This window comes from Symphalangus syndactylus, chromosome 15 (assembly GCF_028878055.3).
Source record: "Symphalangus syndactylus isolate Jambi chromosome 15, NHGRI_mSymSyn1-v2.1_pri, whole genome shotgun sequence".
Taxonomy (NCBI): Eukaryota; Metazoa; Chordata; class Mammalia; order Primates; family Hylobatidae; genus Symphalangus; species Symphalangus syndactylus.
Genome location: NC_072437.2, coordinates 104,072,523 through 104,090,234, shown reverse-complemented (window position 1 = coordinate 104,090,234; position 17,712 = coordinate 104,072,523). Strand labels below are relative to the sequence as shown.

Genomic DNA, 17,712 nt, shown 5'->3' with positions numbered 1-17,712 from the left:
GAGACTATGAGCCTATTGAGGACAGGGGCTACTGTGTCCCAGCTCTTAGCCTGTTATCTAACACATAAGAAGTCCTTCTATAGATGTTGGCCAACTTGAATTACACCAAATGGAACCAGTCACAGAAGAGGGCCAGTAGAGTTCAGGTGTGTGTGAGTAGCCTCTCCTGGCCCAGGGATGGAGACACTGAGCTCCCACTCTGGCTCCAAGAAGCTGAGAACCTATGGATTGGTTTCTTCTGAGGTCTGGGATTGTCAAGTGGCAGGTGTCATCTTGGAGGCCTTGACCTTCTGTTATGGCAGATGCTCAAGGACTTCTTACAGCTAATTTTGGTCCTGTTCTTGGGTCCTCTTTCATCTCTTCCCCAGGCAGCTAAAGGACAGCCTTCTAGCACATGTTCTTGTCAGATTCGTCACCTCTCCTATTAAGGTTTCCTCCCGCCTGGCCCCCATAGAATTTCTCACTTAGCCGTTGAAGGAAATACAAAGAACCAGATGGGAAGCACTTTCAGTATTTGTCAGGTGGGCAACACAATCTCACTGCTGCTGAGCAGGCTAAGAAATTGCCCAGGTTGTGTATCGATTGCTAGTTATAAACGGAAGGTCTTGGGCTCCCCCATTTGGTTCTCTGATAACCTCACCTTTTCTGATTTCAGCTCTGGAAATAATACTTTCAGCTTGCAATGAGAAGTGGTCAAAATAAATAGACCGGTCTGTTTCCTCATATAGTTGTAGCTGAGAACACAGAATGTCTTCAGGAAAGATGGTCCAGGGAGAAATTTCTCTGATCAGCATCCTAGGCATTGCTGCTTATTGTAATTGTCGTTCATTTAGTGACTTTTCTGAACTAATTCCATACAGTCTTTGTTCGGCCACTGTAGTCTTTACTCAGTTTCGTTGTTAGCTAGTGATTGTACAGATCGCTCCTTAAACTTGAGACCAATTAGTATTTCAGTCTTTGCTGAAAGATTATTGCATGTGTTGGAGCATGCCTTCAACACTCAACCAAGCAGTTGAAAACTCTATCTTAGTCTTCACTTTCCCTGCATAGAGCCTCAAACTCAGCTAGAAGTAAGAGCTTAAGGCCTTCTCGTGTGTTTTCCTGTGTATATGCATAGTGCTACACATATGTATGAACTTCTATATTCCTATGAATATGGCTGAGATTTTAAAAGTCTCTATAAACATCTCATTTTTCAGCATTTTCTTTTAAGCTTTCTGGTTAATGCGTTGTTTGATCCAACTGTTACCACATCTAGCAGATGCAACATTTTAAACACTTGCCTATACATGTTTTTGTTTGTTTTCAGTTTCTTCCCCACCATCACTCTCTGTATAGGTTTTTGGTACTGCATGAGCTCTAAGTGAAGTTACATAAAGAGAAGTCTTTCCAGTCTAGTCCTAGGATAGCACCAGACAGGTCAAATTAATGCCGGTTCTTTGGGAATTAGGCTTTGGAAACACTCAAGCTCTACTCTATTCTGCTGTATTTTGTAACAGGAATGCTGTTATTTTTCAAGACTACCACTGAACTGGGGGAAAGGAGAATGCAAGTTAAAACACAGTAAAATGTGCTGTTCTTCTGGAGAGCTCGCCTTTCATTTATTTATTTATTTTTTGAATGCATGCTTCCAGATTTCTGTAAGCCTTTGGTTAATTTCCAAAGTTCTGAAAAAGCTGATTCTACCACATTACTTGTCAGATTTTTGTTGCTTTTATTGAGAGGTGAATTTTCAAAGGCTCTTACTCCATTATTTTTACTAACGTCACTCCTCTTTGGTTATTTTAATAGAAATAACATAACTTAATAACTCAATATGCCATGTTTAATGGGTCCCTAAAAGTAATTCTGTGATATATAAAGTTGTTCTACATGGGAAGATACTGACACAAGATTTGAGAAAAAAATTAGAATAAAAATATTGTTGTATTAAAATTGTTTCAAATGTTACAAGATAATTGTTAAGAGGAAAAATGATTCGTTTGTGCTTACAATTGCTGGAGTCCAACATGTTTAATGATGGTGGATGGAGATAGACTAAAATTTATCATGGCCCCATTCACTGGAGGATTTGACATTTATCGAAACTGAGAAGCTGCTAACACAGAAAAAACAGAGATGATCTTGGAAAGCAGCAACCATGAGGGCCAGCCTTATTCCCTTTTAGGTGGCCAATGATCTCTCTGCTTTAGTCACGAATCAATATTCCAGTGGCATCCCAAATGAGTTCCTCATGATTTCATCATCTCCACTCCTTGGGACCCAGACACATGTCACTTTCTCTCCCACTGCCTACAATGCTGTGCCAGCTTCATTTCAGTTTTCCCGTCAATGCTTACTTTAGGGGATCACAGTGGATGAGGTCTGTACATTCATGGTGATCAATAAATAAAGAATGGGATTAGTTTAGAGACAGAGTAATTACAGTGATTGGGAATATGGAGTCAATCCTAAATTTAACACATAGAATTTGTTTAACATGTATTGAAGGACTGGCAAAGGAAAAAAGAAACACTGAAATAGCAAAAAATAATCTCAAGTTTCTTCTATTAGAAATGAAGCTACTGTAAGAGTTAAAGAAAGAGGAAAGAAACATGAAAAGTGGCTCAACAGTCAAAGACAGGTTTATTTTGGAGAATAAACCTGAGAGGGGCTTCTGGCTGATTTTGGTCAGGAGTGCTCTCTCTTATAGAGTCAGAGTATTTATTGGTTTTAGGGTGAGAGAGCTTATCACAGGGTTGGAATGTTTTCTTTGTGGGGGAGAAGTTTATGGCAGGGTTGGAATGTCTTTGGCTGGAGGGGCAGTTATCTTGGGGCTGACATCTTTTCAACCAGACGGAAAGTTATCTTGGGACTGGCATGTCTCTGGTAGGGGAGGGGTTTATCTTAGGGTTGGAGTGTTTCTGGTTGGAGATGTCATTTGTGGTTTATGGTCATGCTGACCTTAGCCATTAGGCTGATGCCTTTTGGATTTAGGCAGTTTTTGATCGAGGGGAACTTTAGAATGGTGGTGTTTGTCTAAGATGGCGACGATCCTGCTCTGTCAGCTACTTCTTAGGATCATCGTAAAGATTCAATGGGATAACATGTAAAGCAACTAGCAATGAGATATCACAAAAATATTTACCAATAAAGGACCATTTGCTCTTCCCAGCATGAAGAGATTGCTATAAATGTATTACTAATTGTTTCTAAATATAGAATATAGTGTCTCACCTAGTCTCCCTACCCTGGACTGCTCCAGCCAAGAACCATTCTTTTGGTATGAGAAATGCTGCCTTTGTTTACCATTGTGCTCACTAAGCCATGGTATTCTGTAGACTCCCACTTCCACTGCCATTATATTGTGGTGGGAGTAGCAAGTCTCCAGAGATGCAGGAGAGTATCAGGTGAGGTGGGTGCTGAGCTCTCTTACTTAGAGGGCTGGCTGATGTCACTAGAGCTCAAATTGCTCATTTCCTCCCATCTCCGTTGTGTATGGTTATTTTAGAGGAAGAATTATAGAGCCAGTAGACATGAGTACATGGTGAGTCTGAAATCAGTTAGGTTCATATGTAGGTTTTTGTTCATATTTTAATTATTTTCACAACAAAATCATCTCTAGGCCCACACATCTCCTAAGTCTAATGAGATTTTATTCAGTTCTATCTAAAAAGGAACTTGGCCTCAGTGTTGTTCTTTTGTTGCCTGTACTTATAACACATAATCTTTCAATAATTCTAGGAAAGTATTAATACTTGAATAATATTCATTACTATTTTAAGCCTCAGCTAGTGTTAATCAATTCTCATTTCAGTTTTAAAGCCCTTCAAACAATAGATGCTGCCACTAATTTTGGCCAAAATTTTCCTTTCTTAGTGATAGAAACAGCCCTCACCTAAACCACAGGGCTCACCCAAGAAACCTGATTTGAGACATGGGGCTAAACTTTTAAAGATTACCCTTTCATAGAAATCAATTCTTTGGTCTTTAGAGATGGCTGCTGTAATCATATTTTGTTCACCAATTACTTTAAGTTTATAAACCACTGCTTCACGAAAAATTTGTGTTCTCTGCCTGTGATTTTGTCGTTTGTGTACTGCACAAAGATTCAAGACAGAGGATGCACATAAGGACTGAAATAAAAACTTTGAGTGATGAAGTGTACATGTTTTGGCTGGTAAGAGTTAATTGTTAAATTTTCAGGAATTTTTCCAACTAGCTGATGTCACATTGATAACTTGGAACTGATGACGATAGGAGCATTTGCATTAGGAAATCAGCAAAAGCTGATTTGGAACTCTGCTTTCTTCAAACAGCTGATTGTTAAAATATCCCAGCACAATACTGGCTTGACTTACCACACCACGCATTCCCTGTGAAAAGTCCTGTTCCACTTACTAAGTGTATTAACTGTTTCTGATGCTGTGACATCTGGGGCCCTGCTGACCCAAGAGATACTGCCTCTCCTAGGGCTAGCCAATTCCTAGAGACAGTAGATGATTAGCCTGTGTGTATGACTTTCACATGCAAACCAACCCATCCGCAGCCCACACTCTAGGCCATTATTCACATGCCCGAATCACCCCAGAACTAGGTACCAAACAACTAGAGACAGTCCCTATGCCCTAAGGACTGCTGAAATTATCTAAACTAGCCAGTCCTAAACCTGTTTATCCTGCCTCACTTCTGCCTCAGACACCACAATGAAAGGTTTACCCATGTTTTCCCCTAGCTCCCTCTGCCTCCTGACCAACCCTGGTGCTTCTCCATGTGGCCTTCCATGGTGCGGTGTGCCTTCCTCCTCTTGCGATCTGTGAGTATAAAAACATGCTGTGTTTTTAATGGCGATCTTCTCCTTATCTGCTGGCATTGTCATACTCATATAATAATACAATCTACATTTAAAAACACCAAATTATGAGCCTGGGGTCTTCATCTCCAGGGATGGGGCTACTTTATTCCGATTGTCTACACAGACTAGGCACCTGTTTTAATGTACGCACAAGTGTCTGTAAAAATAACACAGTATGTGGATCATACCAACAGAAAATCATAATGTTATAAAGAAGTCTTCTTTGATTCTGGTCACTGCCTTTGGGGTCTTCTTTTAGAGACACTAGGGAACTACCAGTACCTCCCAATTTAGTGGTCTCTCTTTAATTAAGCCAAGTGGGGGTAGTGGTGGTGTGGAGAACACGGGAGTCCTGTCTTCATCAAACACGTTTGAATCACATCAGGCCATAGCTATGGTGCATTCTCATGGAGCCTAGATGTTTCTGACTCACTGTCTTTGGTATCAACTCTATGGAACGCTTGGGGAAATATGTTCCCCTCTTTTTTTTTTTTTTTTTGAGACGGAGTCTCGCTCTGGGTTCACGCCATTCTCCTGCCTCAGCCTCTCCGAGTAGCTGGGACAACAGGCGCCCGCCACCACGCCCGGCTAATATTTTGTATTTTTAGTAGAGACGGGGTTTCACCGTGGTCTCGATCTCCTGACCTCGTGATCCGCCCGCCTTGGCCTCCCAAAGTGCTGGGATTACAAGCGTGAGCCACCGCGCCCGGCCTGTTCCCCTCTTTTTTGCATATAGCCCTTTCAAACATTCTTCCCTGATAGCTACCATGAATGCTTCTGACCTGCCCCAATTTCCTTTAGATTTAATCATGCACTGTTCAATAACTTTCTCCACCACGCTTTGCCACTTTGCAATTAGTCACATTTAACTTACTAGGATGCCATCTAAACATCCTGGAATGCTCTTTTGGCTGTTGGGAATTAGACTTTCAAAGATGACTGTCAAGGTTTTTAAAGGGAAGTTTACCGGCTTGGTTGAAGGGTAGGGAGGAATCGATAGAGTGTAGTCCCAGATCGCCGTGCCTCTGTTCCTGATGAGTCTGTTTTCCTATTCAGGTCTACCTTGACCAAGTCTGGTTTGTGGGTTTTCCCTTAAATTGGGTGCCTCTGGGTGTGGCTTTTTCTCTCACTGTCAATATCCTTGAGGGACTCAATCATGACTCTTTCCTTCTCTGGTTCCCTTCCTGAGACTTCCTGAAGGCCAGGCCCTGTCCCTAGCAGCTTGGACATTTCTTCACCACACCGGCTAAACACCCCAGAACTAGGTACCAGACAACTAGAGACTGTCCCTATGCCATAGAGACTGCTGGAGGTATTCAAACAAGCCAATCCGAAACCAGTTTACCCTGCCTTATGACTCTTGCCTTAGACACCACAATGAAAGGTCTACCCATGTTTTTTTCTTCCAGGGTGAAGATTGGTTGAGCTGCACTTTTCTGTTACTGGTCACAAACTTTCTCTTACAACATAGCCATTTTTCTCTCCCCAGTCTTGAAAGTGCTGGAAGATCTTTGACATAGCAATTATTTTTCTTCCACTTTACTTCTTTTTTGTATTTTGTCCTTTTCTTGGGATATTCTTCAATGTCTTAAACAAGCTGTCTTTGCATTTCCTTTTGGTATTAAACAGTGGTGGCCTCAAGTTAAAAAAAAATCTGACCTTATAACAAATCAATTGGTCATTAACTTAGGTGACCAGACTACGTTGGCAGTAAAGACTAGATTAGTTAATTCATCCTCATCGGTGCACTGGGCAGGATTTCCTAACTAACTATAGCAAGGTCTAGTCACATTGCTTCCTGGGACAAAGAATTAGTCCAAATATGTTGTTTCCTTAAAATACACATTTGCCCCTGGTGAACTTCTGGCTACACTCTTTATAACTAGTGGGCAGATGCCAGGACCCTCAAGGTGGATTCTACTGGGAGAGGCAAAGTTTTACCATCAGTATGAGTGGCAGTGGAAGCACAGGTGCCAGTCCAGAAAACTAAGTTCAAGGCTCCAGAACCAGAATGAAAATAACTGACATTAATTGCAGACTATGGGAATCTGTGATTTTAGCATAAAAAATTAAGTTATAGAATGCACCAGGATAACTTGGCCATTTGAATGTTTATATTTATATGGGCTTCATTTATATTAAGCATTTGATATATTTTGAAGGAAAGCAAGTGTAGTTATAAAACACAAGTGGCAGTAAGACTTATTGTTGACATGAATTTATGATTGAATGGCTTCAAATTGTTTGCAAAATTAGATCCCAGGAATAAACGTCAATATCCACCAATATGTAGTAACTTAGTAAATATATGATAAAACTAGACCCTGATAGTTCTTGAAAAATTCTCATGGGAAAATAAGAAAGGCTATTAAGTTCTGCAAGTAATTCCATTACACACAGATATGTCACTCAGAGGCTAGATAAATATAAATTTACTTAGTGTTATGGAGGGCACTTGGGAAGGAAGCAGGCACGTAATACAATTATAAAACACAAAGTTCCTTGTCCAGGATGAAGTTTTCTTTTATAGACAAATGGGCTTTAAAAATATCTTGCCCAGCTGGGTGTGGTGGTTCACGCCACTGTAATTCCAGCACTTTGGAAGGTGGAGGCGGGCGGATCACCTGAGGTTGGGAGTTCGAGATCAGCCTGACCAACATGGAGAAACCCTGTCTCTACTAAAATATAAAAGTTAGCTGGGCGTAGTAGCAGGCACCTGTAATCCCAGCTACTCAGGAGGTTGAGGCAGGAGAATCACTTGAACCTGGGAAGCGGAGGTTGCAGTGAGCCGAGATCCTTCCATTGCACTCCAGCCTGGGCAACAAGAGCAAAACTCTGTCTCAAAAAAAAAAATATATATATATATATATGTGTGTGTGTGTGTGTGTGTGTGTATCTTGTCAACAACTTGAATTTGAATTCCTATAGTCACAGTGAAAGACTGATTTGTACTGCTTTTTGTAATGTGCATAAATTTAGCTTTTACAGAAACTATCTTTTCTTCTTACTCAGCAGTTGCCTTTCTCTATTTTAAGTGATTTTTATTGTAATGCTCTTTACTTTTAATGCTTTTAAAATTTTGCATTCTTTTTTTTTCTTCTTTCTTGAGGTGCAATACTGACAATTCTTATCTGAGAGGATGATCCAAACATTGGGAAAAATAAATATCCATAGTAGAAATTCACTTAAACTGTGACAATCATGTAATCAGTGTAGGCAACATTTGGCATAGCAAAAGAACATTGTGCGTTTAATAATTATAATTTTAAAAACGTCAATGCTGTTAACATTTTAACAATTTATTTCAGTTATTTAGTTCATTTTAAGGTATTCAGTCATCCAAAAGAACTACATACATGTGATCTTTGACTTATTATTCTTAATTAAACCATCAAAGTAATTTTGTTTACATCTTAAATGTCGATGTTGAACCTCCATTGAGAGAAAAATCAAGGCATAGATTGTCATCATTTTATTCAGTATGATGCTTTTGATCTTTTGCAGGAAGTCCTTTTTTCTTTCATCCGAAAGCCTTAAAATTTTACACAGAAGGGATACTGCACAAATGCTGTGTGGACTTACCAGCTTTCTGATGAATGAGGATGTTAATTACATATTGAAAGTGGTAATGGTTTTGAAATGAAAAAGAGAGCATTATTGGAAGAATGAAAAATACATCTCAGAGAAAGAAATCTATAGTTCAACAAATTAAAAGAAAGAAAGAAAAGAAAGCAAAAGTAGGTGTCAGGGCTGGCCCAGCTTTGTTGTTGTTATTGTTCTTTAGCAAACAAAATATTGAAAAAACACAAAGCAAACAAATACCGGGGAAAGAAAATAAATGTGCTTGAAAGATATGGAAGAAAGATACTGAGTGTCTAAGGAGCTATTACTCCTGTTCAAAAGTTTGCGAATTTAATATTCTGATTTTTCTCCTAAAATTAAGAAAGACATTAGTGTATTTTATCAACAGTAGTTCAAGAGAGAGTCAGTTTCCTTTCCTTATGGAGAAGTTTTTGATGTACTCTTCCTGATGGAAACTATAGAAAAATATCATGTCCTTCTATTTTAAAATGTTTTATCAAAATCAAAATAGTTACCAAAATCTCAAAGCGTTTTGTCTCTTAGTATCAAAATATATGGAAAAGGGGAGAAATCGACATTAAGGGGTAATTTGAACCTATATATAATGTTTTCTTAAAAATTAAATGTTATTACCATGCAATACTGCAATCAATTCTAGGAAAATACCTCCAGGAAATATATTAACCTCTGAACTAATAATGTTAAAGAAGCTCCCATGACAGTATGTTTTCACAAATGAGCTTTCTGTTGACCTTTTTGTAAAACTTCATATAAAGTATTTCAGTTAAAACTATGCCTTTAGTGTTATCTCTTTCCTAGAAATGAGATGTTTGGTTATTTTATATCTGTGTGTGTGTACGTGTAGCTGTGATAGCACTGGTATTTGTAGTTTCCTGCTAAATTACATATTTCTGGACCTTGGTAAACTCAACAGATTGAACGTTTGGGTCCCATTTATTTGCCATATGCTTAGTGAAGACACTTGTTTTCATCCTTTTATTACTGTCATGTCTAGAAACATGAGTTTCAAAGAATGGCAATGTGCTTGTTTTCTAATTAACACAATTATGAAAGTTTCAAATTTGTAAAACACGTACATTTTTAAACATATTATTTTCTTTACTTATTAAAGGACCGAATTGGCTTCCAAGTCAATACTAAATAAGTATTTTCAAAAATCAGAAATAAAATATCCAACTTTTAAAATCTAAATGTCATTGTATTTAGCTCTATTATTGGTACTTTAAATAATTTTTAACCTGGGAATATTTTAACTCTCAGCATTGAGTTGTATAAGGAAAAGCTCTCTGTGAGATTTACACAGGTCCATTTACATTTTTAATGTTGATTTTGGAGTTGGCACACTGGAAAAGAATTAGAGGTAAGATGACTTGATAAAGAAGCTGTTTTGCTGCTTACAGAACTAAATCCCTTCATGTTGAGCCTAGAGTTGGTCCTTCTTATCACAAATGCTATGCAGTGGCTTGGCAGCAGGATGCTAGCTGACTTTTATGCATATTGTTCAAACACTGTGGATTCTTCTGAGAGGGTGGAATTCAGAAGGTGCTAATGCTGCTAACGAGCTGGAAGAAGAGTTTAGGTGCTAAGTGTTATTCTTGGAATAAAGTGGGCCTATCTTTTACCAAGAGGAAAAGAATATGCAGTGCCACCCACAGCTCTACAAGGCACTCCCCCAGTGAGGGTTTGCGAAGGTCAATTTTACTAAGTTACTGGTTTGAATCATTTTGTATAAATCTGTCATCAGAATGATCCATAACCAGTAGGGCTCTTTTAGACAAACAAGAGTGGAGTCTGCTGTTGTTATTCTAGAAAGATTTTTAAATTGTGGTTCACAGATAATGACTGTTGTGTTTTTGGTTCAGGAGAGAATCTAATGCAAATCCTGGCACTTTAGTCCAAATAAAGAGCTGCATTCAGTTATAACCTTCCCAAGGACAGGAAGTGGAGCTTGGTTCCAATGCAATCTCTCAGAATAGCCAATCCTAGGTGAGCACCAGTAAATGTTAACTAAAGGCAAAAATGGCAATAAATAAGATCGTCATTAAAATACATATTTCAGTGCTTCATGATTCATATGCTTAGAAGAGCCACTTGTATAATATTTATTTTTGGTTTTATTTTTACTATTATAATATCAACAAGACCTTGATTGGAGTCAGAAGCCACTGAGTATCTAAGGAGCTATTATTGCTATATCCTGTTCTCTATGGGAAGTTATTTTATGTATTTGTTCTGATAGTACCAGAATAGTTCTCTAAAAACAAAATGCTAAACATAAGGTCTATTTTATTTAACAAAAATTTACCATATTCTTCCCACTAACAAGAGTTTCAAAAAATAATTAATGTATATTAAATTACATACTCAGTAAATAGATATTAAGAAAAATAATGCAAAATCCCAAGTACTTTATACTTTAAAAAGCTATATCTGCCTATTTCCCACAGATTCTCCTTTTTCAAGGGAATAAAGGGGAGGAAAAGGAGAGAGGAGAGTAAGAGAATAGAGGCCAGAGAAGGATAAATATTTGGTAGGATAGGATAGAAATGTTCTGCATTTTATAAGCTCTCCAATTTATATACAGTAGCCTCATTAGAATATGCATTGTAGAGTGAAACTTGGTATAAAACCAGCCTGACTGAAAGCCTCAAAACAGACTTCGTACAGTAATGCTTCACCAATTGCTATATTCATTGACAGACTCCGAATTGCAGGACAGGCTCGGAAGCTGTTAACTACTAAAATATCAGCAAGTTGATTGAGTATACTTGCTTTAACAGTCTACATCAGTTGAACTCAATGGTAAGTAGTGAAAAGTCTGCACTATTTGAAGTTCCCTAATTCATGTTCATTCCCATACAAATTATGAGGTAGCCAAAGAAGTAGCTAAGCATCTGCCAGAAGGTAAAGCAAAGGAAAGGGGAATGATTAAGAAATTACCACTATTTATCTTGCTAAATAAACTCCTGGGCTACACAGTACTTTCTGTTCGTATAAGCCATTAGTGGGACTTTTGAGCTCTAGGTGATATTTTTGTAAATTCTCCAATGAAAGGATACTACAGTCTATTTTTAAAAAACTGAACATGAAATGCAGAGCTGCCTAAAAGAAGAAAGGCAACTACTGGACACATGACCTCTCTCTCAGTATCAGTGTTGCTTCCTCATCTTGATCAAGAAATGGTTGATACTTACAGACACCAAATTAAGATGTGCACATCTGTTCTGAGAAGTTTGCCTTTTAAAATTCTGCAGTGACCAAGATGTCCAATGTGGCCAGCTTATGGCTAGAAGTCAAACGGGATTCTAGCCAGCATCTGAAGGATAATCTGTAGGCATTATTCTTTTTCTCCTGACCTTATTTTTTTTTGAAACATGTTTACTAGCTTTTGGAAGGCTGAAGTTTTCCCCTTCTAAGCAAAATTTCTGCTGTTTGGTAACAAACACATTGATGCAGAAAGGCAACGGGAGGCTTGCCAAGGAAGCTCACTCAAGTTCCTTGGCTTTGTGAGGTGAATGGTAAGCACTGTTACAAATTATATTTTTAAATATTGAGAGGGACCACATTGTACCAGTTCACTGAACTGGGGATGCCAGAGTGATGTCTTCTTGAATCAAATAAAAATATGGTCAATGATTCTGGCCACCTCCAAGACCATTTCTGGTCTTGGAGTCCATAGTTGCAGAGAGTCCCATCATTTGGACCAGATGCTGAATAGAAAGCTAATAAAATGTCCTGTAGCCAATTTAAGTTCTAAATGTTATTGTGTGATTACGCTACTCTGAGGGATAACCTCATCTATCAAAATGTTCCTTTGTTCTATAAAGTATGCATAAGAGGCACTCTGATTATACACATTATATTAATAAATACTACTTTCTCCCTTCACCATCTGTAATAATGTTTCTCATGATCATTTATGGGTTCAATACTGCAAACATCTAGGCTCAGTTCTTAGAGAACATTGTCTTGTAGTGACTCTAACTCTATGGCATCTATTCATCACGAAAATCTCACCAACCCTCTAATTTCCCACAAACGTTGAGCACCAATAAGGTATACTACCATGCAAGAGCTTTACCATTACTCACTATATGCCAAAACAGAGCAGCATCTCTTAAAAATCTCTTCCAGAATTAACATATTCTTTGGTTTAATTTAAAATTAAATACGCAAACAAAACAAGGAGGGTCTGATGAGAATGAGAAGCAATTCAAATTCAAGTGAGTGAACTTCCTTCCCTCTATCCTTCCTTCCACTGTCTCCCAAGTAGTAGATCAGTTGATTTGTGGGTTGAGCCACCCGGGTCATAATTCTACGCTGTCTTCACCTATTTGAAAACTTGTCATAATAAACAGTGTGTTCACCAGTTTTCCAGACTAGCAACGAAAACCTTTCTAGTAATAATCTGTTATACAATGAATAAACAATGTGATAATTGCACCTTCAACATTCACACTAACATAGCAACAGTAGACTCCTTTTACACTTGTAAGAGGGTCTGTTAGCACCTTTTAATAGATTTTTCTCCACTGCATAGAGAATATGTTTAAAATGAGGAATACATTCCTCACCATCTATCCATGGCTCTGTGTACATGTGAGTACGTTGTTGCTGCCTTCGGGGCAAGAGGAAAGGTGTCTTTATTTGTCCTTTGATGCATAAAAGAGTATGGAGAATTCAAATCAAACTACATTAGTACAGTCATATTCGCTGAGCAGCTTCATCATAGATGTCCTCCATTCTCTGTGGTTTACCAGAAGTATTTAGGGTTCCATCGTGATCTTTTCTGAGGCACTTAAGGAAAAGGTTGAATTCCGCCTGCGGTCATCAAACTTCTGAGCTGTCATTGTGATGGCTCTGTGGGGGCACCATGGGCTTGCTGCTGGAGCCTTTCGGGGCATCCTTCCCCCTGAAACTTCCCTTGCCCCTGCACATCAGCACTGCGATGACAGTGAGGCAGATGGTGAGTAACCCCACCGTGGTGCCTCCCACTACAGTGACCAGGCTGACTGCAGAGCTGGGGCTGTTGAGCTCCCAGGGAAGGATGCCATCCGGAGGTACTCTCCCATGGGGGATCTGCCTCTTGGTGCGGTCCAGGGCAATGTGCCTGATGTTTGTTCCTCGATTGTTTTCAGCACCAATCTCCCATGCCAGCGAGGGTGTGCTCCTGATTTCTCTCTTCTTCCGGATGTTGGTGGTGGATTGGGGCTTTCCTTGACTCACCAGAGAATGGTACTCCACACTTCTTTTGCCAATACCTCGATTGGCATTGTTTTTTGATCTTACTGTATAGATCGTATGTATATACCATTCTCGGCCCAGAGCGACCTAGAAAGCACAACTCTATTTGTTAGGAAATACTAGATACCATGTCAACCTAATCCATGACTCTTTGCAAGAGAAATTAATGGCAGAGATATTAATAAATGATTTATTTTAGTCTGCAGAATTAAATTACTTAGTATTTTTGAATGAGTACTAGGTGCAAGGCTCTGTGCAAAGCACTCTGTGATATATTCTGTGCAACTCTTAAGGGAGTGAATATTCGGTACTTGTTGTCATAGAATGGGAGAGTTCTAAAGAACTATTAATAGATTATACAGTCTAGCTTATTCATTAAAAAAATGAGTAAAGAAGAATATGCAGCAGTCAAGTGAGTTGCCCAATGTTACTCAACCAGTTAGTGGCAGAGGCAGGACTACAGCTCAAATCTTCTGAACCCCAAGACTCTTTTCATTGTGTCTTGCTGCTTATTGCATATAAGACCATAGGGGGAAAAAAATCAATTTTCAAGCTTTTCTGGGGCTTTGGAAAAGGATGAATTTTCTGATGAGTCTTTGAAGCATGCAAGATTTAGAAAGGTCAGATGCTTTGAGATTTAATGGCAAAAAAAACACAACATATCATACTTCAACTTCTTGTTTGAAAAGATTCAGAATAACAAACATGCTTTCTTAAGATTCCTTCCTTAGGTTGAATGAAAATAACATTTCTCCAGGCCATCCTGTCGGGTTAATTTTCAGGAAATATCCTAAAGGTTGCACTTGCTCTGGCGGAGATTTACAGTGTAAGCACATCTTGAAATTTGTGGCATTTGTCTGCTCAGTGTTGTGGTGGCTGCTTGTGTCCCCCTCTACCTTTGATCCCTGAGTCAGGAATTTGTATCTTGGTTTCTGAAATCTTTGAGAGTGGAGCTGTGCACAATTGCTTTCCTGAGTTCGGCAGTTCACACAAGATCACTCTAATTAAGATATTCGTGAAAAGTCAGCAGGAAGGAAGTTTTGAATAAGAAAAGCAGATTACTCAACTGTCAGACACAGATTTATATTCTGGGCTAAATAAGACTCTTCATTACACATAGTCTTAAAATAATATGAATTCATTAATAAAAGTGTTAAGAGCTATGAAAGCCAGATATATTGCTAACAAAAATAATAAAAGCTGGGTTTATGGAGTGCTCACCATATGCCCAGTACAGGGCTATGTGGTTTATATGCCATATCTTGTTCAATGTTCCCATTAACTGTATGCAATATTACTATTACTGCTATTTACATATGAGACATCTGAGGCATATAAATGTTCTGTAACTTGCATGTGGGTACATAGCTATTACAAATGAACTTGTTTTTGGCCTACCTGAAAGAGTGGTGTTGAGTCGACTTTAAATCCATCAGATCCAGGCTGATTCACTAAGAGAATGGCTTCAGGGTCATCCACTGCTAGTTTGGCATTAAATAGGACATTTCCAAAACTGGTCGCTTGTGTCTCTGGCTGAGCTTTGTCCTTTAAGCAGTAAGGAAAGTGGTGATTGCTGTAGATAATGCCACAGCTTTTGCTAGGACAGCATGTTTCCCTATTTGTTTTGTGCAAGTACAAATTACTATAAAATGTCACCATTTGGTTCACTAAAAATGATCATTTTGTTGGTTTTTCTATTTTTTTTTTTAAGAGACAGGGATCTTCTGTGTCACCCAGGCTAGAGTGCAGTAGCATGATCATAGATTGAACTTCCTGACTTAAGCAATCTTCCCACCTCAGCCTCCCAAGTAACTGGGACTCCAGGCACGTGCCACGATGCTCGGCTAATTTTTAAAAATTTTTTGTAGAGATGGGGTCTCACTATGTTGCCCAGGCTGGTCTTGAAATCCTGGCTTCAAGTGATCCTTCTACCTTGGCCTCCCAAAGTGCTGGGACTAGTGTGGCCACTGTGCCCAGCCTTGTTTTTAAATAGAAGACAAGGAAGCTGAACTTTGAAAAATCTATCTAGCTCATTTTTTGGGTCAAAGCACTTACCACAATTTTAAATCTATATAAGAGTGAAGGAGAGTCGGCTAAGCAGCCATATTCTGCATTCGTTGGACTATACTTGGGAACATAGCCATCAGCTCCAGTGCATAGAAACACCTTCTCAATGCTGCAGTAAAAGGAGTCACCCAGGTTCTGGACAGGATCCACCATGACACGACCGTAAATTATATCACCTGAAATAGAGATGTGGAAATGTTATTTCTGTTATGTGATAAGGTATATCAATGTGACACTGTAAACAGGTTATGACAATGAGGACACAGAGATTATTTCCTTGCCACCCTCATCTACCATCAAATGTTGAAGGCCTGTTTGTATGAGCTTCAGGATCTGGTACATTCCCAGGCCTCAGGTAAGACCACTTTGCAGACTAACCACAAGTGACTAAATATTTATTGAGTTTCAGATGCTTAGCCACTAGCGGGAATAATTTCAAAGGTCTGTCCTATAATTTGACATTAATAATATCTCATTGTGGTTCAAGTCCAGTTTATAAAAATAAGTTGATAAGATACATACTGATACAATATAGAATAACACTAAGAAAGAAGGTATCAATAGGGCCGGGTGCGGTGGCTCACGCTTGTAATCCCAGCACTTTGGGAGGCCGAGGCGGGCGGATCACGAGGTCAGGAGATCGAGACCACGGTGAAACCCCGTCTCTACTAAAAATACAAAAAAATTAGCCGGGCGTGGTGGCGGGCGCCTGTAGTCCCAGCTACTCGGAGAGGTTGAGGCAGGAGAATGGCGTGAACCCGGAAGGCGGAGCTTGCAGTGAGCCAAGATTGCACCACTGCACTCCAGCCTGGGCGACAGAGTGAGACTCCATCTCAAAAAAAAAAAAAGGAAGAAAGAAAGAAAGAAAGTATCAATAAAAAGCCTAATTAACTTTGTTTCTGAAAGAGGGTTTAATGAAACCCCCGGTGTTCAATTATTTATTTCATAACTATTATTGAACCCGTACCATGTGTGCCAGGTATTTTTGCTAGGTATGTGTGCTAGGTGCTGAATATTACCATTGAGTAAGGCAGGCACAATCTTTGCCTGAGAGGCATTTACAGTCCCATGCAGCTGCAGCATTTAAGTTTACGCAGATTGAAAAAAAAAAACATTCAAGAAATCATCTAGACTTTTTCCAAAAGTCACTTAGGTAAGACAGCTAGAGATTAGCTTCCTCAGAAAAAAATGGTACCCAGTCACATATAACCAATCGCAATGACTTCCCACACCAGCCAGAGTGGGTAAAGACTCAGTTATGTTCTCAAAACCATAAAAGAAGCTATAATTTTCCCCCTCAAACACAATCCCCAAAAAGCAAAGCACAAAAGATATACACGACAAACAGAGAATCCCTCTCATTTGTAAAGTGATACCTTCTGCAAAAGCAACATCACTCTCTTGCCCGAATCCCATGGATCCATCAGACAACCAGAGACTCTTCTTAGAGAGCAGGTACATTTGGGTGTTCAAGCTAAACTCAGCAGCCACTGGATCACTGACCTAAAACCAAAGGTAAAAGTCCTTTATGCATCGGTGGTTCTGATGGTGCACAAACATACTGTTCACAGATACATACATTCACCGTACACTGACTGTAGAATGCTAAACACTGCACCGCAATTTTCACTCCATACCAAGCCAACTTAGGGAGTTGTAACATGGCTTTTGTCCTTGAGAAGGCAAAACTGGTGGGGTCAAGTCATTTTTTTGAATGGGACTAAATAGCATTGCTTGAGCTCATTTCCACTGGTTTATTGGGGTATATAAAGCACTTGTAAACATCATTGTCAGTAGAAGGCCAGTAGTATATATTCTTGAAAAAAGATGCCAACACATTTTTTATAATACATAATGGCAATTAGGTACTGTGAGGTGGTTTGAGCTACAGGATTTCATTTTCTTTAGAGAAGAACAAGAAAAGAAATGCAGAAGTGTGGGGAAAATTCTCAAATCTCCAAGAC

General features: G+C 39.1%; 1 protein-coding gene across 1 annotated transcript in view; it reads right to left on the bottom strand.

Moving 5' to 3' along the window:
* Nucleotides 1–12,569: 12,569 nt before the first annotated feature.
* Nucleotides 12,570–17,712, bottom strand: part of FREM2 (FRAS1 related extracellular matrix 2) — a 187,999-nt gene continuing 182,856 nt past the window's right edge. Inside the window, exons 21-24 of the mRNA XM_055244106.2 lie at nucleotides 17,125–17,251; nucleotides 15,737–15,924; nucleotides 15,080–15,226; nucleotides 12,570–13,768 (exon numbers count right to left, since the gene is read on the bottom strand). Coding sequence (XP_055100081.2) covers nucleotides 13,268–13,768; nucleotides 15,080–15,226; nucleotides 15,737–15,924; nucleotides 17,125–17,251 — 963 coding nt within the window. The 3' untranslated portion in view covers nucleotides 12,570–13,267. The remainder of the gene's footprint in view (nucleotides 13,769–15,079; nucleotides 15,227–15,736; nucleotides 15,925–17,124; nucleotides 17,252–17,712) is intronic.